Raw genomic sequence first — 25,083 nt, 5'->3', positions numbered from 1 at the left:
AGGATCAATATTTTTATAATATGAAGTTTTCCCACCCAATAATATAGCGTCTAGTTCCATTTAGCCAGATCTTGTTTTATATCCTTTAATAAAATTTTATTGTTTTCTTCCTTTGAGTCACATTTTTTTGTCCAAATAATTCCTGCAAATTTTATAGTTTTTGGTCCTAGTGCACATTAAAAGCTTCTTTCTATTTCCATTGCTGGCTGGTTCTTTCTACTGTTGGGAAAAGCAATTGATTTTTTTTTAAAATGTTTATCATGTTTCTGGTCAGTTCACAAAATTCCCTTCATGCCTTTGAACTTTAATCCCCAGTTGTGTTGAATAATTCTAATTCCCCACACCACCTCTCTATGGCTTTACTCTTTCTGGAAAGTCTCTCCCCTATGTGACTGACTCATTCACACCACCCAGGCAGACTGAGCACTGCCCCGCCTCCTCCCGGAAGCCTTCCCTGACATCTCTGTGTTTGCAGGGCTCCTTATTTGCTCTCTCCTAGTACTCTGTGCATGCTTGCATTGTTTGTTTTTATTACCTTTCATCCTAGTTGTCTGTGTATAGTCTCGCTCAGTGGACTCTGAACTATGTGGAGGTATAGGTCAGGTCTTAAACAAATTGATGTTCTCAGAAGCTAGCACCATGTCTGGAACATAGTAAACTCTCAAAAAAGAAGGCAATTGAACTGCTCTGATTGGAAATAGCCATTAATGCCAGGCCAGGGAGACCTAATTTTTTAAGTGTCTCTGATCTTTTCTGCTACATTACTCTTGAGGTTTCTAAATAAGTTAAAGATGCTTGTTCTTTAAGTGTATAGCTCATGAAATTGACTTAACAATAGTTTGTTATGTGAAAATCATGATGAGGGTGAGGGGTTTGGACCAGCTACAGAAATCTTGATTCTTAATGGTGTGTGTGACAAGAATTCATTCATTCAATGAAGTAATGTATACCAAACTAAACTATAGCTCAGCAAACTAAAGGTCAGATGCTGTGCCAAGAACTGTAGATATAGAGATTCTCAAAATATACACGATCCTCTCAGGAAGCCTGCAAAAGCCAACAATAGGATTATACTATTTAAACAAAATAAGCAGCTTCTGGAATATAGTTTGAATAACTTCTGGCATTGGACACTGGTGACCACTCTTTCCTTATTGTATTTACTCCTATTTTGGGGATCCACTCAGCTACTTTTTCTGCCGGGGCTGCTGGCGGCAGCTCACGCTGTGCCTTTGCGAAAATTAGAACATGTCACAACTTCTTCTGGGCAGACTAGGTAAAAAAAAAGTTCTCATTTGTCCTATTTTTAACTATTTTCATTGCCTGGTCCGGCATATAATAACTTTATGTGACTTTATAATGAGTCAATAACCAGTTTCTTTCTTTGTTTTAAAAAAAAATGTGATTTTATTTGTTTATTTATTTATTTATTTATTTTTGGTAGGAGATTGGCCCTGAGCTAACATCTGTCACCAATCTTCCTCTTTTTCCTTTTTTTTTTTTCTCCCCAAAGCCCCAGTACATAGTTGTGTGTCATAGTTGTAGGTCCTTCTGGTTCCTCTATGTGGGATGCTGCCACACCATGGCTTGATGGCATTGTGTAGGTCCAGGGCCAGGATCCAAACCTGCGAACCCTGGGCCACCGAAGCAGAGTGGGCAGTCTTAATCACTCAGCCATGGGACTGGCCACAGAGTTTTCAATTAAAGGAAGGAAGGAACTGTTGTTTCAATTCTCCCTGCTACTCCTCCACTCCTCAAAAGTGGACTATGGTAGGCTGAAAAATGCCACTCACAGATTCCCACATCCCAACCCCTGGAACCTGTGAATACGTTACCTTGTATGGCAAAAGGGACTTGACATATGTAATTAAGTTAAGGATGTTGAGATGGGAAGACTATCCTGGATTGTCCAAGTGAGCCCAATGTAAGGGTCCTTAGAAAGAGGGAGGCGGGAAGGCCAGAGGGAGAGAAAATGATTTCAAGATGTTATGCTACTGCCTTTAAAGACGGAGGAAGGAGCCACAAGCTAAGGAATGTGGATGACCTCTAGAAACTGGAAAAAGTGGAAATGAATTCTCCCCTAACAACTCCAGAGAGAGTGTGGCCCTGCCAACACCTTGATTTTGGGCCCAGTGAAACTCATTTTAGACTCCTGACCTCCAGAACTGTAAGAATAAATATGTATTGTTTTAAGCCACTAAGTTCGTGTTCATTTATTACAGTAGAAATAGAAAACTAATAGAAGGACCAAGTACCTAAGTTAAGGTGCTGAGTCCAATAGGCTGTTTGGGGGAGTATGATGACACTAACGGGGACAGGAAAACTCAACTAAGGCAGTTTGAAGCTAATAAAGCCAGAGAGGACAGGCCTCCACCTCATTTTATGGGGCTCAAAAGAGTCAAACTGGGAAGACCCAGAAGCAACCACAGTCCAAAATTTAAGAATCACAAATAGGACACAAATCCAAGAGTTAGGAATCAAGTGAGACTGGATTAGGAAGGGTCCAGGGTAGCTCCGTGGGAAGATAGCAGAGGAGCCGAAGTTCACATTCACTAGGCTGTGGGCACCAAATTCTTAAGGAAGGGCTAGCTGACTTAGCAGAACTCTTTAATGGGAACTTCTCATTTACTGAGGACCTACTACCACTTAGCCTAAGTATTTCATTTTATTTGCCCAATATCCCCATGAGTTGAATATTATAAGCTTTGCTTCACTAATGTAGAAACCAATTCAAAGAGGGTGTGTGAGTTGTCTAAGGCCACAGAAAACACTAGGAAGTGAAAGTGGGCTTGACCTCATCTCTCCAATCCCAGGAGCCTTGCTCTTTCTTCCACGCCGTGCCGCCTTCTTTTCAGGAAAAAGGCTTGTTGACTTTTTCGTTTGTATGCACAGTTCAAAGCAGAAAAACATGGTGTCATCTTTTGAGATACTCACTCTGTCAGTGAGAACTTGAAAATTAAGTTAAAAATTAAGCGGCAAAGCCAAACTCAGTCTCTCTGCTCGGAGAATGTAGGGCCAAACCTGATGCAGTCTCACTGTCACGCGGCTCGTTATTTATCCTTGTGAAACTCAGAGGTCTTATTTGAAAGGGAAGAAGGGATGGAAACTCCCTCTTTTTAGCCTCAACATCTAGGGGTTAAAATACTGGTTTAATGGTGAAGGTAAGTGCTTTTTTTCTTTTTGGGTCAGAAGATATTTACTAATTAATCGGAGATCCCTTAAAGGGAGGGGACAGTTTCAGGGGAAGTCAGAGGAAAAACATTAACGGCAGCCTAAAGATCTCCATCTGGGAATAGTTTCTGGTTCCAAAACGAAGAAGAGGCTTTCTAAAAACAGTAATCGATTCAGTCAAGATCCTAGAGCAAGGTTTGAGAGGCCGCCAGTACCAATGAACACTGTGGACGATGGCCACTTCTCCGAGGATTCCGTGAGTATTAACTGTGACACCTCGCTGGTTGGACAGCCTTTGGCTGTGGAATATAATACTGGATCAGAACTAACAAGGTTTGGGTCTGGGGACAGTGACTAATGAGTCTTTTCAGATTTCTATATATATTTGAAACTCTCCAGAAAAGGAGAGCATGGGCAAAGTTATGAATAAGATTGAAGGCAAGAAAACTTGTATGCTTGTAGAATTTGTTGCCCTTGTTGTACAGCTGAGGCAAGGTGCCCAGAGAGATTATGCTTAGCCCCTTTCTCTGATGGGGAACCCTAGGGGAAAAGACTCAGTGTAGGTGCCCTCTCCCAACTGCCAGGAGAAAATCCCCATTCCAAGACACAGTTGCGCTCTTATTGGCCTTGAAGACATAGCCTGAGGTTGTCGCTTAGAGGAAAGGTGCACAGTCACTTCTACATATCTCCTGATGGGCCAAGCCATGAGTTCCCTACAAGTAGTGCCCCAATTGCACCTTAATTTTGGCATAACCGTGCCTTCGAGGATTGCCTACTATTCATGCTCAGAACTCTTTTTCTTTTTCATGACTAAATTCATAAGTGAATTGACAGTATGACATAAATGATCTACTGAAATAATCAATTATAGTTCAGAGCTCTCAATCTTTCAGAAAGGTAGGCAAGGGACAAAGAGGGGCTCAGTTTTACTAACACGGAAGAAATGACTTCTTCCCATGTTCTCTGATGCATGTAGCAAGACACATCCCTTCTGCAACCATCTTGTGGATTCTAGTCCAGAAGAATCTGCTTTTATAAGGGAAAGTTTAAAATCAATTTAACAACCAATCAAAAGCATTTAAAAAGAGAAGAATTTTATTTGCTGCAAGCCTGTAGGTATGAATCTGATAGGGCCCAAGTCTGAATCTTGTGATTGTTTGTTATTCTTGCTGTTGTGAATACCAATGACATTTTACAATGTATAATATTTTACATTGAGAAGGCATGTCTCATATCTTTGTTTCACTCACAACAGTCCTGTGAAGTAATGTTATCCTCATTTTTCCTATGAAACAATTAAAGCTCTGGGAGCTTATGAAACCTGCTGAGGTTTATTCAAATTGTGAATGGCAGAGAAGAACTTGGTCCCTGGATACCCTTTGAACTGCCGGTTCATGCTCTTTCAACCACATGTAACATTTACTCTGAGTAAACGAAGAGACTGGGCTAACAGAGGTGATGCAAGACAGGCTGTATATTAGGGGAAATCCAAGAGCAATAGAAAGACAATTATAACAAAATCAGGAGTTCTAGACTTAAAAGAATAGGAAAAAACTATTCTTTTGTTTATACATAAACTATATGTCTATATTATTAATTTTATATCAAATGCAACTCTATATTGTCATAAAATTATTTTTAAAATATAGAATTTTCCTTTAACTTAATTTCAATTCAACTTTTCTATGTCTACTTACAGCTTTAGCACTAGGATTCACGGTTTGTTAGAAGTGTCACTCCTGAGTGGGAAAGTCCTTGAAACTGTTTACAATTGGGCTAAGTCTCATTACACTAACTCTAAGTGCTTATCAATCATGCCAGTGTTTAGACCTCATAATTTCATATGCTTCTGTGATTATTTTTTAAAAATAGTTTCCAACACTACATCACAGAAAGACCCTAGTTTTGAATTGTTCAGGATGTCCACCTGACATCTGTATTTGTCTCATGCAAAGGAAACAGGGAAATTAACAACTGAAATTAGCTATTGAGACAAAATTCGAAGTAGCATTTGAAACCATGAAAGCTAAGAAAGGGATTTAATGGAATGGGAATGGCAACTAAAGTAATAGGATTATGATATAATTTTATTAACCAAAAGAACAAGAATAAGTAGTTGTTTTTATTTTTCACGATGTTCAAAGCTCAACTTGAAAGTATTTTCATCATCAAATTTCCTTCTGGAATAAATGACTAAAATTTAATTTGAAATCATATAAGTTCCCATCTGGAATGATTCCAAGTGAAGCTACTCTATTGTGTTTTAAGCTTGTGTTTAAGATATGAACATAAAGGGAACACAGTAGCAACACATAGAAAAAGCAGCGATCTGGGCATTGGGAGACCCGGGCCGGCTCAGAAAACTCAGTGACTGAGACAGTTTTTCAAACTTTCAGCACACCAGTTTTCTCATCAATAAAATGAACAGTTGGGCCAGAAGATCTCTGAGTCTCTTTCAGCTCTAGAGTTCAGAGTTGGTATGATTTATTGGAGAGCTTGGTGGGAAAGCTTTAAGTGGAGTAGAGCTCCTTGTAGCTGCATGTACAGTCAAAAAGTTGCCTTCAGCCAAGTCTTGAGATCTTAACGAGGGAAATCTAATAGAAAATGGTCCAAACTCTGGGTCGACTAGGTGTCTATTCCAGTCTGCTTCAGCTAAGATCTGAGTGTAGAGCGCAGAGCTGAACTCCTGACATCATCCAGTTGTTAGCAAGACTTGAAAGTCTTTCAAGGTAGAGCAAAGCCAACATGTTTCCTGGTTCTGAACTTCTCTTGTTAGCAGTTGGGCATCTATTTTGGTCCGTTGTAATCAAAGAAGAAAATTTCAAAACTTAGATGGGGAGATCTTATTCTCAGAATTCTAGAGATATTTGACAAGCAGAAAGCTATTCTGACTATGCTAATAAAGCCTAATTATTATTCTCTCAAAGACATGTAGCTTCTTCTGGGTATAAAATGAGTATCTACTTATTATAAAAAAATCACTTGGTAAATATGGAAAATCATAAAGAATAATATGGCCACCATGTTCTGTAACCCAGAAATAGCCATGGCTGGCGCTTATGTGAATCTGTTTCTCTCTCTGTGGATGTGCGTGTATCAATACAGGCATAGTGCCTGCTTTGTATACTAGAGTACAAGCATTTCCTTAGTGTTACTCAACATCTTTGAAAACATTATTTTCATAAAGTCCATCATAAGCATCTATTAAAAATGACTCACTAAACCCTTACTGTTTGGTTAATTTGTCTCAAATATTATGCTGTAATAACTAATACTGCAAAGAATATTTTTTGACAGAATTCTTCATCTGTATCTTTCCTTACAATCCTCCCTCTTAAGGTCATAGATTGTGAACATCCTTAAGGGTGCAGATAAGTCTTGTTAAATTTATGTGCAGAAAGAATGCAAAGCTTTAAATGATGAAACATAAGCATGATACATACATTTGTAAAGTTGTGGATGCTTTAGTTTAGGAATGGCTGCAAAATTGTCAATATTCTTAGGATGAGTATTATTCCTCAAATAAGTGTATGTATCCTAAAAGAGAGTTTGACTGGTGTACAAGTATCAAAATGTCCACTTTGGAGTCACGAATTCTCTTTACCTGTCAACGTAGCTGAATTTATTCAAAATTGTAGTAGGAAGCAACCATTCAACATGATTTTACAGGTGATTTGAAGACCTTTTCAGTCCAATAAAGTGTCCAACTTAAGCGAAACAAAGACAAGAATAAGTATTTTAAATCTTTAAATGTAATACATATAAGTGATAGGCAATGTCGCCCTTCACATTCAAAGAAGACACTATCGAACGTTGTTCTGGTTGTACAGAGGGACAGAAATATGGTCAGAATGAAAGAAAGGGCTGCCTTGGAACTTTTCTCCTCAGCTCTTGAGGTTAATTTAGCTTTCCTCTCTTCTGACCTGCCTCGAGCCATAATACTCCTTACTTGTGCATGGTTCTCTGTGGTTTGCAATGTTCTCATTTCATTCTTGCAGCACCACTCAGAAAGAGACTTATTTTTGTTGGACAGATGAGGAAATGGATGGTTAGAGAATTTAAATCACTAGCTCTCAGTCATGTAGCTGAGACTTACAGCCAGATTTTCTTATAAAAATCTAGGTTTCCCTAAGCATAGCATTAAAGAAGTGTACTGTAAGATGTAAATCCTACAGCTGTGTTGGATCAAAACTTTTATTGATGCTGAGAGAAGGCAACATTAACACGAGACAATTATTTGTGTCTCATGTTTTGGATTGTTGGTCTCCCCATAGATAAAAGCCGGTCGTCGTAAAAGAGATTCAGGGCAGAGGGAAACTCCACCACAAAGTGTGGTACTCTTTCCCAGAGAAGCCAAATGGACGAGAAGCCTTCCACCAGGAAAGGTAAAGCTGTCTCTCTTGTTTGCAGGCTACCTTGAGGAAGAGTGGAAGCTTATTTCCAGTGTTCTTTACACATCCTTGCTCTCCTCTCCTCCTTTTTCTACCATGTCGCCCTGTTGTTGAGACTCAGTATAATATGGAACCAACTCCAGCGCCTCATCCTGTTGCCTGCTGCTTTTTCATTAGGGACCCCCACTGAGTTATCTATCAGAAATTAAGCCAAATGATCAATAAACCCTGGGACATAAGGAATGGAAAGAGTCTTGAAAAGGTCATTTTAAACAAACCTCAACCCATGCATGAATTCCTGCTATAATATCCTTGCCAAGTAGCTGGCTCTTTCCCCTGAGCTTGAAAACCTCCAGTAAGATGGAACTAATTATCTTGCAAGCAACTAATCCTATCCCTGTGCCTATTCGGCCATTAAAAATTATTTCTCCATTATATTTTTCTCTCTTTCTGCATAGGTTCTCTCTCTGTTTCTCTGTAGTCCCAGTTCTCCAAATATGCAGGAAAAAATTGAATCCATTATTCACATGGGAATTCTTTCAATATTAGTCCATTGTTCCACTTCGTGGGGACTTTTTAAAAAAAATGTGTTACTCTTGTGACATACTGAACACTTCTCCAGCACCATATCACCAACACACTCAATAAAAATGATTGTCCATATTAATTTTTTGGAAAGCTGAAGGTATGTGAAGGCAGGGCCTAGTGACACACAACAAAAACATTTCCAGGTAAACCTTACACTAAGGCGTTAGTGGAAGTGCTCATTTACACACTGTCTCTCAGCTATTTTAAAAGAGAATCCTTAGATGTTGGATTAGCTTAATTCAAAGGCAGCTCTCTAAGTATAAAGTTTCAAGCTTTATGGTAAACGAATACGCAAAACAGTTGAGACCATTGACTTACAGGTGGGAGACTTGGGTTTTGTGGCTGGCTCTGCCACCATCTTCCCCATTCGCTTTATTTTGAAGCACTATGACGTAGATGCCTTCATTTAGGTTCTCCTGTATTTATCATCTGCTTCTCGCACCTCTGAAAAGAGGCCATATTTTCTGTACTTGATTGTAAGATTCCAGATTTACTGTCTTGAAGCAAACTAAAGAATATGACAAAGGAGGGTGGTAGTTGTGATTATTTTCATGAAAAAAGACAGTGGGACTGCATGAGATTATCTGAAGTTTTTTCAGATTTAGCCATGGGAAAAATAGAAATAAAGCAATTTCAGTCCAGGATACTCACTGCATACTTCTGTGTTATTCTCTAGGTCCAGATTTCTGTTCATTGCGCTATGGACTGGCTCTCATCATGCATTTCTCAAACTTCACCATGATAACACAGCGTGTGAGTCTAAGCATTGCAATCATTGCAATGGTGAATAGCACTCAGCATCATGGTCTATCCAATGTCTCCACAGAAGAACCTCTTGCAGAAACCCTTAATAACCCCAGCAGATCCTTCAAGAAATTTAATACAGGGGTAAGTATCACATGTTCACTTTATATTTGTATGAGAATCATGATTATACCCTATTTAAAAATTTTTCTTTTAAACTATCTATCATTTACTCTACGTTTCTAATGTCATCCTCGTATTTCATGATTTTATTATCTTGGACACAGCTTACTTCAAATGCCCTCCTGCCTCCAGTCTTTCTTCCATTGTTCATTCTATACATTCACACTGCTGTACTCAAAAATCTGGGGTAACTTCAAGTTGCCAAACTCCTTTCTCGACTTGCTGTGTTCCTCCAGAATCTGGTCCCATTTCTCAGCATACTCATACCTGCTACCAATGGCCCAGGAGGTCTTTGTTCTGAGTAAATCAGAGTGCTGGTTAGATTCTGATCATTCAATATCATTCCAAATGCTACAAGTCCACTTTTGCTGTTTTCTTCAATAAGAATGAATTTTCCTATTTCTCTTTATACAAATCATAGTCATTCTTCAAAGGATGGTTCTAGTACTCCTTCCTTCCTGGGACCCTCCTTGTTCTTTCCTCTTCTCAATGTCTATATTTTAATGATGTTTATCCTCAAACTTGACATCTGACATGAATCATACATCATGCATTATTTATAGTTATTTTGAGTGGATAAAATATTTCATATCTTATTTTTTTTCCTCTGTACTTCATTCTATAGCATGATGCTATATATCTAGTGGGCTACCAAAAATTATTTATTGGGTTACATTAGAAGAAGAATATGATCTTATTAATGTGTCATATGTATTTCAGGATGTCAGCTCTGCCAGGCAGACCATAATTCCTAAACTTGATCTTAGAAAGTGATTTTGATGACAGTTCAGCATATTTGTGTTTTTCTTATTCTTTGAAATGAGTTGACATGTCACCCAACTTTTACCAGAAGCAAAACAGTTAAAGGAAGCTCTTTCACACATGCAATATCTCTCAACGGCTCTTTTCGTTTATATTTTACTATCATCCATCTGTATAATCATTTCTTTATCTCTTTTCTTCTTTATTTCCTCTGTTTTTTTCTCCCTCTGAGAGAAGCAAATTAGGGGTATAATTGATTGTTTGTTTGGAAAGGTGGAATGCAGTAGTCCCCCGGATCAGTGGTTTTGCTTTCCCATGGTTTCAGTTACCCACAGTCAACTGTGGTCTTAAATATTAAATGGAAAATTCCAGAAATAAATAGTTCATAAGTTTTAAGTTGTGTGCTATCTGAGTAGCATAATGAAATCTCCCACCATCCTGTTCCATCCCACCCAGGCCGTGAATCATCCCTTTGTCCAGTGTATCCACACTGTATACGCTACCCTCCTCTTGGTCACTTAGTAGCTGTCTCGGTTATCAAGATGGTCTGGTATCACAGTGCTTGTGTTCAAGTAATCCTTGTTTTATTTAATACTGGCCCTAAAGTGCAAGAATAGTGATGTTGGCAATTAGGATATGCCAAAGAGCAGTGGTGAAGTGCTTCCTTTATGTGACAAGGGAAAAGTTCTCGACTTAATAAGGAAAGAAAAAAATCATATACTGAGGTTGCTGAATCTACCATAGGAAGGAATCTTCTATCCAAGAAATTGTGAAGAAGGAAAAAGAAATTCATACTAGTTTTGCTGTTGCACTTCAAATATATAGGGATGGGAAAAAACGTAATATATATAGGGTTCAGTACTATCCATGGTTTCAGGCATCCACGGCGTCTTGGAACATCTCCCCCCATGGATAAAGGGGAACTACTGTATTTAACTCAGGTAAAAAAAAATAGAAGAAAACCAAAATCGATATTTTATAGTAAGGTCTCACCAACGCCAAGCAGCTCTGGCTGTAAAGTAGACTTTTATAAAAGAACTTCTTAGCAAAGAATTTTCCTTTTCTTTTTCCCTAGGCCTCTGTATATGAATGGAGCCCAGAGACTCAGGGTATCATCTTTAGCTCCATCAGCTATGGGATAATACTGACTCTGATTCCAAGTGGATATTTAGCAGGAATTTTTGGAGCAAAACAGATGCTTGGTGCTGGTTTGCTGACTTCCTCCCTTCTCACCCTCTTTACACCACTGGCTGCTGACTTCGGAGTGATTTTGGTCATTGTGACTCGGACAGTCCAGGGCATGGCCCAGGTATCCAGATACTTTCTCATTCTGAGTGGAATGCAGATGCCTGAATTCTACTAGAGATCAAAGATCTTAATGATTTTCATTTTAGGGAATGGCATGGACAGGTCAGTTTACAATTTGGGCAAAATGGGCTCCCCCACTTGAACGAAGCAAGCTCACCAGCATTGCGGGTTCAGGTAAGAATGCAAATACGGATCACAGCTTTGTAATCGGCTTCCCCCACCACATCTTTCCTTCTATGCATGGGATGACTTGGGGAAGATGGAGAAAAGTACTTCCAAAAAATTCAACTATGTAAGACAGTTACATAACAAATAAGAAAGCTACGTCTGTGCTGGAAAGCCACTGAGGCTCAGAAGCAGAAAAGATCATTGTGAGCTAGGTAGTCAGAAAAGCATTGTAGGAAAAAGTTTAGAACTTTAAGAATTTGCGTGAATGGAAAAAGGTCAAGTAAACTGTATAAACACCATTTTAGGAAAGATATGCAGGTGGAAATTAAATCTATTAGAATTCAGAGTCGTGGGGTGAGAAATCAGGCTGGAAAGCAGAGTTTAAAGAGCCCACTTTATTCTGAGCTCTTTACTATTCAGAGCTAATCCTCACAACCTTCTCATATAAGTACTATTTTTAACTCTCATTTTACAAAGGAGGGAATTAATTTATGCAGAAATTAAGTAATTTGCCCAAATACAAATACCAGCATGTGGTAGAACTGAGATTTGAGTTGGATCCCAGGGTGTATACTCTCAAACACCATACTGGACTGCCTCTCCATAGTCTGTGATTATACTAAGGACTTGACAACTTGATCATTGCTATTTGCTGCATCTGGTAGCCCTGAGAGTGTATCCTTGAAGAACAGAACTGAGGTTCCATCAAGCCCACACTCCTAGGTCCAATGCATGGCTGCATCCTGCAGATTTTTACTTCAAAGCAACCCTCTTGTGTTCTGGCTCCTTCAATTGCGGTTGTCACCATCTCCTCTATCTACAAATGCTCTCTCCTTTTGGCCTTCTCTCTTCTCCAGCTTTATTTTCTCCAACCTTCTCTTCCCATCAAAGCCAAGTTATTTCCCTAAAGCACAGATGGGGCATTTTTGCTCACCTGCTTGGGGACCTTCAACATTGTCCTCCACGATTTCAGGTAAAGACTGACCTTCTTACCGCATGGATATAAAGATGCTCTGCCATATGGTCCCAACCTGCTTTTTTCACTCAACATCCCTTTGTAAGAAAGGCTTAGGTCACACCATATACAATCTGCACTTAATTTCTCTCTGGCTCTATTTCGACTGGCTCATTTTCCTGGAAAGTCCTCTGCTCCCAGTTTCTTTTACCAAAATTCCATCCATCCTACTGCTTAGCTTATGTAAACAATTCATAAATCTTATCATTAGCTTTAATTTTCCCCTCATGTTACTTTCATAGCACATTGTAGTTGTATTATCATATTTATATTCCACATCCTTTTTTTTTTTTTCAAATTGTAGATTGGGACCCATTGAGGGGGTCATAAAATCAATTTAGTGGGTCAAAACCAGTATTTAAAAATGAAAGTGAATAGAATAGAATAGAAAATGTTGGAGCACATTGCACATGGTAAGGCTAAGTATTGAAATTTGAAACTTGTTTGAGGAGTGTGTATGTATGTGTGTATATTGGTATATGCATTTTGTTGCCAAGTAAAATGCATTTCTTGTTCTGGGTCTCTGTAAAATATATTCAGACTCCAAGGTCTACATTGTTTTACACCTGTAATAGTGAATTTTGTTCACATTTTTCTCTCCAACTGCACTGAAATTTCCTTGAGAGCAAGGACTGTATCTTATTAACTTTTGTAAGTCTTTCCTTTTCTGTCATCAACCTTTGATTGCACCCTGCCAGAATGTAACTCTAATTCTAAAGAAATACAGGTGGGCTGTGGTTGCAGACAGTTTCTATGATAAACTAAGTCATTTGTGTTTGGTTACATTGCTGTTAAGAAGCCACTGAAGTGTCAGGAGGCATATCATTATTATTAATTCTAATTACTTCCCATGACTTTATTGGGGGAGGTCTGTGAGTAGGAAGAAAGACTCTTGTCACCCAGTGAGTCTGAGTCTGCCACCTCACTGTTGGGACAATGTCCAGGGAGGCCACTCAGTCTCAGCCTTTGCTATTTTCCTGAGTGTCTTTTCCCTCTCTTCTTTTCAGGGGCAGCATTCGGGTCCTTCATCATCCTCTGTGTGGGGGGACTAATCTCACAGGCCTTGGGCTGGCCTTTTATCTTCTACATCTTTGGTGAGTCACTTTCTCTTAATCATAATGCCTCCATTTCCAGGCACTCGTTTTGATGCCTGCATTACCCATCATCCACGTTCTTCTCATATGGGGGAAAATTTCTTTTGTTAATGGAAAACAGTGAAGAGTGTTGAGGACTGGGAGTTTTCTTACTCTAGTCTAGGAGATGACAGTATGCATGGAGCTGACTTCTGAGATATGAGGAGTGGAACCTTACACTTCTACCCAGGCATCTTCTGCAGAATCTGTACCACCACATCTGAAATGCCAGGTCTAGTTGCTGTATGTGGTTAAGATATGAAAGTAGGTGGAATATACTTTAAACGTGTCTTCATATTTCGTTATAATTTTTATTTCTACCAAGATGCTCTTAACCTATTCTCTACCAGGTGAAACTTATAAAGCTCAATTTAAATGTCACCCTCCCTATGGGGATTTCCAAGGTCTTATCCCATCAGATTCGGCCTGTCTGCTCCCTACGCTGCCTGCCAATATTTCTTCTCTATGCTGTATTGTGTTTAATTATTTATTTCTTCTTCTCCCGCTCCACTAGACTATAAAATGCTTAAGGCATGGAATTCATTCTGTAATGTTTTTTATCGCTTTGGTACTATCATAGTTCCTGGCTTATAGCTTTATAAATAAAAGAATGGATGAATCCAGTAATTAGTGGGAATTTAAAGAACATTAATCCCCAGAGTCTTTTAACACTGAACTTCAAATACAAATCTCAGCAATGAGATGAGTTTCTGTTCTATTATTATAACCAAATGGCTCCATTCATTATGGTTCTGGCTTGGATGGCTTTCTCATTAATGATGCTAATCCCAGGTCATTTTGGCTCATATATGTTAATCAAGTATTGTCAAGAAACATTTCTTCTGGAAATCCATAATGAATGAGTCGTTTGAATACAAATAACACTGTCTTTTGCAAATGCATTGGAAATTTTTCCTTGCCGTACTGATTTTATGGCAGTTGTTTCATGTATGTATGACTACTCTCTTCTTCAATCCTGACTATTCAAATCTTACAAAATAAGACAGTAGTGTGTATATTAAGAAATTGCTGCTAACAACATATAACACTATAACCATTGGAGTTTAAGAGTGATTAGTCAGCTATGCAATGGTACATTCATGCTCGTGCCATCTCCAGAGGGCTCTGACATTGACAAACGGCACTCTATGTTTGAGAAGTAGCATCTAGAGAGGTTTAGCTAAAAGGAGATTTGTAGAAAAATCGAAATAAAGAAGAGGGAAAATTTAGGTCTTTATGGTGGAATAACCTTGAATTGATATGTGTGTTTTGGGGGAGAGGTATGCCACTTCAGAGGAAACTCCCTTCCCCCAGCACACCAATCTACCTGAAAACTAATTGGGTCCTGGCTTCCCAGGTATCATTGGCTGTGTCTGCTGTCTCCTCTGGTTCACGGTGATTTATGATGACCCCACGCATCACCCATGCATAAGTGTCAAGGAAAAGGAATACATTATGTCTTCACTGGCTCAACAGGTACAGTGCCTCCCTTCTACTTGTGGACCATGCAGAGATCTCCAGGGCAGGGTGTGGGGCTCCCAGAAGAGGCACCCTGTGGTCTGTTCTAATAGCCCTGTTGACTAGATATTTCCTTTCAGCCCAGTTCTCCTAGACGATCTGTCCCCATAAAGGCTATGGTCAGATGCCTACCACTTTGGGCCATTTTCATGGGTTTTTTCAGCCATTTCTGGTTATGCACCATAATCATATCATACCTACCGACGTACATCAGTTCTGTGCTCCATGTTAACATCAGAGATGTGAGTATACTTCTGATACTTCTATGAAAACGATAATGGCAATAAGGAGAATTAGTTCTATGCTGCCTACTACATCCTGGCTTTTCACATAACTGCTAATTTACCCCTCACAGTGACCTTAAGAGAGGCACAGTAATGGTTCCCATTGCACAGGGATAGAATAGGGATCTATAGACTTGCCCTGGATTACACAACTACTCAGTGGTAGAGCTGCTACAGCATCTGTGTTCTTAACCACTATACTACACTACCACACTAGCTGATTCTTCAATTTCCCTTAGGAATTAGTATTACTTTTCTCTGGAGACTGGTGTAATTCAAGTGCTGGCCCTCTTAACTTAAACAGTGTTCTTCTCATGTGGAAAAGGATGCTAATTTTCTTAGAACAACTCAGAATGTCAGGAGGGTGGGCTAATGGTTGGTCAGTACAACTGATAAACCTCGGTGCTATATGCACCTCTGTACTCACTGTCTACATTTCCTTCCTTCAGAGTGGGGTTCTTTCCTCCCTGCCTTTTATTGCTGCCTCAAGCTGTACGATTCTAGGAGGTCAGTTGGCAGATTTCCTTCTGTCTAGGAATCTTCTCAGATTAATCAACGTACGAAAACTCTTTTCATCCCTAGGTAAGGATAGGCGTATGGGCTCGGTTAACCAATCCCTTTTTCCACGCATGGTCTGAGAGGGTTCCTGATGGCGTCTCCTCATTGCCCAGGGCTTCTCCTTCCATCGCTATGTGCTGTGGCCCTACCCTTCGTGACCTCCAGTTACATCACAACCATGATTTTGCTCATACTTATTCCTGGGACCAGCAACCTGTGTGACTCGGGGTTCATCATCAACACCTTAGATGTTGCCCCCAGGTAAGACCTTTACTTGTTTGTTCCCCTCCTCTTGGCCCTTCCAAAGATGTTAGGCCTCAGTCTTCTTCTCGTAACTCCTTCATGTTGTTGACATGCTCTAAATGATGGCAGAATAGTGAAAAATAACTAGAAATGTCAGTATGTGGACATGACTTAAGATATATTTAGAACAACAGTTCCCAATCTTGGCTAGTAATCATTTAGATGAAGAGCTTCCCAAGACTCCCCACAGAGGTTTGACTGTGTTCCAGGAAACGGCCCACAAATACGTGTTTTGGAAAAGCTCCCTGAGTATCAATAATAGTATCTATCTCATATGTGTGCACTTCCCATGAGCCACATCCTATCCAAAGGATTTCTCATATATCAAAACATCTCATCCTTACAACTACATGAGGCAGGCCCTATTGTTATCCTTACTTTATAGGGGAGAAGACTGAGGCACAAGAAGGTTAAATGATATGCCTAAGGTCACACAACGGCAAAGCCAAGATTTGGACCGAGGCAGTTTGTCCAGAGTCTATTGTCCTTCCCACTGCACAAGCTACCTGCCACGTTGAGCAGTTGGGGTAGGAACTTAGCCTCCCAGGAGACTGAATTGTTTCCTGGTTGTTGACTGGACAGCTGGGTGATTTCGGGGTTGGCAAACAGACATTGCCCTGAATGCCTTTAGGTGAATGAAAAACTTCATTGGGCAAAATGACTTTGCCATTAGATTGAACAGCATTAAAGTTGAGTTTCTGAGGGGCTGGCCCCGTGGCTGAGTGGTTAAGTTCACGCGCTCCACTGCAGGCGGCCCAGTGTTTCATTGGTTCGAATCCTGGGTGCGGACATGGCACTGCTCATCAGACCACGCTGAGGCAGCGTCTCACATGCCACAACTAGAAGGACCCACAACGAAGAATATACAACTACGTACCGGGGGGCTTTGGGGAGAAAAAGGAAAAAATAAAATCTTTAAAAAAAAAAAAAAAGTTGAGTTTCTGAAAAGCTATGGGAAGCTTTCTATATTAAATCATCTATAATGTCGTCTCCCCACAGATATGCAAGTTTCCTCATGGGAATCTCAAGGGGATTTGGACTCATCGCAGGAATCATCTCCTCCACTACCACCGGATTCCTTATTAGTCAGGTTGGGCCTGTTTATTGACCATCTGCAAGTGGCAGGTATTGTTTTAGGCACTGGAGACACACAATAGGTCCTTTGCTCTCAAGGACTGTATGGTCTGGTGGGGAAAACAAGTGTGAATGTCAACACAATTACTCTACTCACAGGGGACTCTAAATCAGAGTGTGGTGGGTCAGGTTTCCCAGGGAAAGAAAAATATAAGCTGAATTTCTAAATATGAATAGATGTTAGGTTGATGAAAATCAGCAGTTCAGGCAGAGGAAACAGCGTATAAGACTTTCTAGAGGTATAAAAGCATGAAACAGTTCTTAGTTATGACCAGAGTGAATGGCACATGTCAAGAAATGGTAAGAGATGAAGACAGAGGAGCAGAAGGGGAAGATTATGAGAGTCTGTTCAGAGTAATTCTAATTTAAAAAAAAAAATCACAAAATGGAAACAAAAATTGTCCTAAGGCCAGTTTAAAGAGAGGTTAAATCATGGGTGAAAAGAGAATGGCTGTGAGACAGAGCAGAGAACATGGGCCATGAGGCTTGCTCAGTGGGGAGTGTGGGCTGGTAGGGAAGAGGAAAAGGCAGAATCAAGCTGGGATGGAAAGATGGCAAAAGTAAATTTACCAGAAAAAGTTTTGTTTTAATACCTCTTTGTATGATCTAGTTTCTAGGTTAATTTTTCACCAAATTGCTAGGAACGCACTATGACTATAATGCCGGAAATGAACTATGACTTACAAGGGCTTGGTGAGGAGGATCATATAGGCAGACTAACTATAATTTGCATTGTATTGCAATATCTTTCTAAGTGGTTGTTGTGATTGATGGCAATAGCCAGAAACAAAACAAAACAAAACAAAACAGAGAGAACACAAGACTGAGAGCTTTTGTTTTTTGGCTGAGGAAGATTCGCCCTGAGCTAACATCTGTTACCAATCCTCCTCTTTTTTTTAACTTGAGGAAGATTCACTCTGAGCTGACATCTGTGCCAATCTTCCTCTATTTTGTATGTGAGTCGCTGCCACAGCATGGCCACAGACGAGCGATGTAGGTCCGTGCCTGGGAACTGAACCTGGACCATGGAAGCAGAGCACGCCCAACTTAACCACTAGGCCACAGGGCTGGCATCCAACAATGAGATCTTGAAGATGTTATTTTAGGCATAATTTTAAATGAGTAATGTAATATTTTCACAAACACTGAGATCCAAATTTCCAGGAAAATATTAGCATAGATTAATTTATTTTAGTTTAAAGATAAATCCATCCCAACCCAGAACCCAATGTTTATTTTAGACTCATTTTGTTCCAACAGTTTAATGAAACCCTCTTTGATAATTTAAGATAAGTAGCTATTGCACATTGTTGATAAATGTTGCAATACACAAAATGGAAGACTTCTAGAACTGGTAGAGAAGGAACTTATGAGACTGATAATTCTGTTTTTTGCCTCCAGGATTCTGTGTCTGGATGGAGGAATGTCTTTTTCCTGTCTGCTGCTGTCAACATGTTTGGCCTGGTTTTTTACCTCACATTTGGACAAGCAGAAATCCAAGACTGGGCCAAAGAGAGGACCATCACCCGCCTCTGAGAATACAGAGTTACAAACTTAAATGTAGTACTGACTATAAACTTTTCAACATTTTTTACTTATCGTCATTCTTTTTTCATATTCTTCATCATAGACTCCACAGTTCTCAACTCTGGTTGTATGTTAGATTTCCCTGGGGAGTCTCTAAACTATAGCGATGAATGGGCCCTTCCCCAGAGATTCTGAATGAGTTGGTCTAGAGAAGAGCCCAGATATCACTAATTTTTTAGATACTTCCCAGAGTTTCTAACATGCAGCCAGGGTTGACAACTGCTGGACAAACTTGAAACGTCAATTCCTGTTGCCTTTGAATTTTCCTCTTTGGAAAGTACTGGATGAATAAAAATCTATGTGAAAATAATCACTGATAAGTACCTTCATGGGGGTGATTACGGACACAGAGAAGCTCTGCTGGGAACTGTAACTGTGTGTTCTACAGCTCAGCACAGAACAGGATGTTTAAAGCTGTAATCTAGAGAACTAACATTTTTATTGTTTTTATACATTGTGAAACGTGGATGTTTATTTATGTGGTTAAATTCTATTAAAATTCACATACTAAAATTAAGTAGATCATTTTCAAATTATTTAAATTAGGATTATTTCCATCAGGCAAAACAGGTATTTACTTTCCTGGCTAAATTCCAGAAGATTAACGACCAGGAAATGACAAGGACAAGAGGAAATGAACAAGGTTAACTAGACATCAGGGAAGAGAGAAGATAGAATTGGAAAGCTTGCACTCTGAGGAGAATGTACGTGAGCAGAGGCAATGTGGGCACTTCCAGAAGGGATAATGAGATGGTTTGGACCATATGGTGAAAATTGGAGGGAGACCATAGAGGTGCTTTCCAATGAAATGATGACTTATATGGGAGAGAAGAATACTGAAGGTATAGCAAGATGAAAGACAGCATACCACATACCAGAGCAGTTTCTTTTCAGGGTAGGGAAAGATCATTTGACCTTCTTCATATTTTCCTTATTTTCCAAGATTCTCAAATAGACATCATCAACCCCACCAGGTATTAATTATGGTTCCTAACACTTAAAACACACCCTCTAGGTTTTCTCCACACCCAGAGCTGAGTTTGGTTTTACCAACAACTGTTCCAGAGGAGAAATTCCCACCATATTTAGGAGCCCAGGAGAACCACAGGGACTAAAACCTTGGGCTAATTTAGCAAATGAAGAGACTCTCCTAATGCAAATCGACAGGTATTTTTAAGCACGTGTTTTAAGGAAAATACCTTTGTCAGGCCTTGAGGTGATGCCAAGCTGAGAACACTCTGGCTCTGCCTTCTGGGTATTTACAATGCAGAGAGAAAGGAGAGTTTGTAGAAAATAAAAAGAAGACAAAAAGAGGGGTGGTATAATGAATGGACAAGTTAAATATAGGAAAAAAGGCAGCGAACCCAATAGAAAAGTGGGCAAATGACTTGAACAGAGACACCATAAAAGAGAAATTCTAAGTGCTTTATAAGCGTATAAAGAGGTGCTCAGCTTCACGAAATATTAGAGAAATGAAAATCAAAACCGCAATGAAATGCTACTACATACTTAATGAAACAGATAAAATGAAAGAAGATGGAAAACAACAAATGTTGGCAAGGGTGGAGCAACTAGAACTCTCACACTCTATGGGTGTGGGCATCAATTAAAATTTGGAAAGCTGCTCAGTAATATCTCCTAAAGTTGCATGTAGACATTCCAATGACTTAGACATTTCACTTAGAAATGCACATAAACATTTGTAAAAAGATGTACAACAATGTTTATAGGAGCACTATTTATAGCAGCCCAACAGGAAACAAATTGTCAAGGAAAGAACTAGTAAGTAAATTATGGCTTATTCATACAGCAATGAGAATAAACAGACCACAATACACAGCATCATGGATGGATCTCGTAAACAAAGTGTTAAGTGAAAGAAGACAAAAGCTTCTTTTAAAAGTTTAAATAGAGTTTTTCAAAATAGAAAAACTAATCTATCCTGTTAAAAATCAAGTCAGGGCCTCCTCTTGGGTAGAGATGGAAGCAGTGACTGGACAGGGGGAGCTGAAAGGAGGCTTCTGCCATGCTGATAATATCTTTATTACTTGACTCGGGTGCTAATTGCATGGGTGTTTTTACTTTGTGAAAAGAACGCATTTATGATTTGTACTCTTTTATGTATGTAAAAAGTAAAACATTTACTTAAAATAAATTCAGTGTTTCATCCATTTCAAAGTTTCTCTTCTCTGTTTGGCTTAGGTTGACAAATGGAACAGCTGGCAAGGTGCCGTGGTCTCTACTTTCATGATTTTCCTGGTCCTCTCCCTCCTCCTTTGCTGGGCCCTTTAGCATCAGAGCAGGAGGGAAGGCAGCAGGATAATGTATATTGTCAGTTTTTGGATCAAAGTCTAAGTTCCCAAACAGCAAAATACTTGAGCTCGAACTTCCCGAGAAACCACGTCCCTGGAAGCATCCATTGCCATTGGAGGAAAGAACAATGGCCAAGCATGTCCAGGCTTTCTGAGCAGCGGCTATGATTGACTCCTGACACATAACGTCAGTTTGTCAAAGACTCAAGTTATCTTTCCCCATTTGGTGGTTTGCCGAACAGTTACCGTTCATGTTTCCTAATGGCTTCAGAACAGATGCGATTGTGAGCTGGTAGGAAGCATCCTAACCCATCTCCTCCATCCCTAGAGAATTGTTTCTAATATTAACAATTCTTTTCTAAAATTCGTTTCTGACATTAACAGTCACGTGAATTCATCGACTTTTCTCAAATAGATTATTGACATCTAACAATGAGATGTTATGCTTCTTCTCGTTCGACTGTTAAATATTATGAATTATATTAATATATTCTGAATGTTGAGCAAACTTTTACTTGAGTATTCTTTCGATATACCACAGGATTTGATTCACTAATAGTTTATTTGAGACTTTGGCTGCTGTGTTGACATATGATATTGGCTCTGTATGTATATGTGTCACGTCTGGATATGAGGCTCACGTTGATTTCAAAAAAAGAAAGGGAAACTTTCCTTGTTCTCCAATACTCTGAAAAAAACTTAACTAGAATGGAAATTGTATTATTGTTATTATTTTCTGAAGTTTTGAAAGCATTGATTTGTAAAATTATGTAAGCTTGAAGCCATTTTGAGGCGAGTTCTTTAATAACTTTCTCAATTTCCTTCATGATTATGGACCTCTTAAGGGGTTCTATATTTTCTTCCATCAAGTTTGACATTTTATGTTACCTTTGAGGATCATCTATTTTATACACAATTTAAAATATATTTGCAAAATATTCAAATGTTTTATCGAATTATCTTTTTGTGATCTATTCATTTTTTTCTGGATCTGAGGTTTGAGCTTCTTTTGTATTTCCAACATGATACGTGTGCTTGCTTTCTGCTTCTTCATTAGACCACTTAGTGATTTATTTATTTTAAAGATAGCTTGTCTTTTTATTTTATAATCTATTAGCTTTATCTTTTATCACTCTTACATCCTATTTCCGTTTGTTTTACTTCTTACAAATTTTGTCTTGAATACTTAGTTCATTTATTTTTATTTAATTATGAAAAACATTGAGGCTTAAAGAAGGACTTCTCTTAGTCCATTTATCTGGGAAATTACATTTTGCTGTGTTGCACCCCCAAATTCGTTGTCTTCTTAATGCTTTATTTCTCAAGTTAATAACCTATGGAGTGAAAAAACACTGTCGGGCCTGGCCTGGTGGTGCAGTGGTTAAGTTCATGCAGTCCACTTCAGCAGCCTGGGGTTCTCAGGTTCGGATCCTGGGGGCAGACCCACACACTGCTCATCAAGTCATGCTGTGGCGGCACCCCACATACAAAATAGAGGAAGATCAGCACAGATGTTAGCTCAGCGATAATCTTCCCTAAGCAAAAAGAGGAGGATTGGCAACAGATGTTAGCTCAGGGCCAATCTTCCTTAACAAATAAATAAACAAATAAATACTGTTGATTCCTACCTTATATGCAGTAAGGAAACTGGCATACTGAGACATGCTAACATCTCACCCGAATACAATCCCCTTAGTTTCATTACTGTTCTCTGAAATTTTCCTCTAACCTATTGCAGTTAATATATTGGAATTAAGTACTTTTCCATACAAGAATTGCATTCTATTGAGTACCTTATTCGTCACTGTTATTTGGATGTAATTCAAGGATGCTAGGGTGAGGCAAGCCAGGTGCTCAGGGAGCAATATTTAAGGAAGCACTCTTTCTCAGGCTCATGCAAGCACACATGAGAGTGAGTTCCTCCTTAATTGTGTGCCCTTCACTCTTCTGCTTACTTTAGCCTAGCCCTGACCATTGACATTTTTTTTTTCATGACTATCGCCTCCCCCTTCTTCTTCTCAAAATCTTTCAATGGAGATTATTTTGGAACAGTACTTGGATAATCCTCTGAGTCCCAGAACAGCAGAGAATTTCTTTCTTAAACGCCCTACTGTCATTATGGAGCCTTAATACGTTAAAATGTTAACATAGCCAGGAAACGAATTATTGTTTCATAAAAATTTCAAAACAGTATTGACTTCCTGCTAGTCTCTTCTGGTGTCTAATATGATAGGGAAGTCTGGTTAGTCAGCTAATTTTTGTGGGAGAGATACATTTAGGGTAGGTGCTATGGGATTTTCTCTTTACCCTGGAATTCCATACTTTCACCAGGATGTTACAAGGTATTAATCACTTTCAACTGATGTTTCCTTGAACATCATGAGTAATTTGCTTTTCAGCTAGTGGTCTTAGAGTTTCCTTCAATTTTGTTTTAATTAGTGATTTTTCTCTATTTGTTGAGAATCCCTCATCTATATATGCGTATGCTAGACCTTGATTGTCTATCATTTAGTTTCTGCTGATTTTCATTCTTGGACCTTCTACTTTGCTTTCTCCATGGACCTCTCAATGCTGGAGGCACAGGAGCACATTTTCCAACGTCTTGTCCAAATTCTATAAGTTCCAAATTTTTTCCTGAAAATATGCCTATGTCCAGACTATCCCTCTCCCCTTTTTGAAAAAGAAAGGCAACCCCACCTTATTGTGATGCAATGCCCAAAGTGTAAACACTTCTTGGTTTTCAACAAAGAGATAATTCCAAATACTGGTTTGGAGATAACCTGTTAATGATTAATACGTTCATCTGGCTCTTGGTTTTCCTGTCTTTCCTTGTCTGCTGTCTGTTTTTATTATAGGAGAAGATTGGCCAGAGTTGGAATGTTCTGAATTCAGAAGAACTGAAACAGAACAGGTTAGGAAATAGATTCTTTCAAACAAAGCTGGAATATTTTCCCAGAACACCAAGTTTCAAGATATATTTGATAAAATCCTCAGATAATAAAGATACGTGATTACTTCTAAATTTTGTATGAATTATACAATAAAGTGGTTAAAACTTTTATTAAAATCAAATCATGTCATTAAATATTTATTCTAATTGTAGTTATTCTTCAACTTATTTCATCTTATAAAATGTTTAGTGTTTTCTATCACTTACAAAACAACCCCTCTATATTTTTGATGAAAAGCATTAGATGTCAAGTTAAAAATGTTCAAGGGGGGTTCCTAAGGTTTTCAAAATATTTTTACGTGGTACATAATCAAAAGAGTTTGCAGACCACTTCTCTATACAAATTGTCTATTTTTAAGCAGCATCCATTCTGACATTTATAATTTCTGGGTTTTTTAGTAAGTTTCCATAGCAATATTTGTTAATTAAAATCTTTCTTTAATGCTACCAGTTTCCTTTTCCTGTCACTGCAATGTCATATCTTGATTTTTATAACTTGCTTCATAGAATCTATGTTTTGAGTCCTTTAACAAAGTTTTAGGAATTTTAGAAATTTGCTCTTACTTCCTTGAGAAAATTTCAGGAAAAATGTGCCCATCATCTATACCCCATGATATTAATTTTCTTTTTTCATATCAAGTATTTTTCAAAAAATGTTTGTATCAGTGAGAATTTGGGGGTCGTGGTTACAGAAACCAGCTCTGGATTGTTTAAGCCACAGTGGATATATTCAAAGAAATTGAAGTGGGGGCTTCTTCCAGGATCAAAGTGAAACCTGAAGAAGCAGGCAGCCTCAGATGGTCTCAGCTATAACACCTTTCTCCATTGCTGAAATAAATGGGTTTGACCCTTTTTCTCCATTCTCTTGTCCCTCTTTTCAATATTTAAGGTCTCAGGAAAGTATTTAGTTGATGGAATTTAGGTAAAGAGCTCACTCCTTAGCTTTAACAGACCTTGGAGATCTGATGGGCAGA

General features: G+C 38.9%; 1 protein-coding gene across 4 annotated transcripts; it reads left to right on the top strand.

Annotated features, from left to right (window-relative positions):
• The first annotated feature begins 2,805 nt into the window (after positions 1-2,805).
• Positions 2,806-21,018, top strand: SLC17A2 (solute carrier family 17 member 2). 4 transcript variants are annotated; one of them, XM_008528121.2, is made up of 12 exons: positions 2,806-3,161; positions 7,446-7,556; positions 8,827-9,038; positions 10,915-11,148; positions 11,234-11,321; positions 13,338-13,424; positions 14,821-14,939; positions 15,062-15,223; positions 15,715-15,847; positions 15,937-16,084; positions 17,126-17,216; positions 18,662-21,018. In XM_008528121.2, the coding sequence occupies exons 2-12, from the start codon at positions 7,529-7,531 to the stop codon at positions 18,794-18,796; spliced, it is 1,437 nt and encodes a 478-aa protein (XP_008526343.2). In that variant the 5' UTR covers positions 2,806-3,161; positions 7,446-7,528; the 3' UTR covers positions 18,797-21,018. The 4 variants fall into 4 exon arrangements, with proteins under 4 accessions (XP_008526343.2, XP_008526345.1, XP_008526344.2 ...); XM_008528123.2 differs by having other exon boundaries at positions 17,126-17,251; XM_008528122.2 differs by having other exon boundaries at positions 3,082-3,427.
• Positions 21,019-25,083: the final 4,065 nt, after the last annotated feature.

Source organism: Equus przewalskii, chromosome 19 (genome assembly GCF_037783145.1).
Source record: "Equus przewalskii isolate Varuska chromosome 19, EquPr2, whole genome shotgun sequence".
Taxonomy (NCBI): Eukaryota; Metazoa; Chordata; class Mammalia; order Perissodactyla; family Equidae; genus Equus; species Equus przewalskii.
This window is presented reverse-complemented; position numbering and strand designations above follow the sequence as displayed.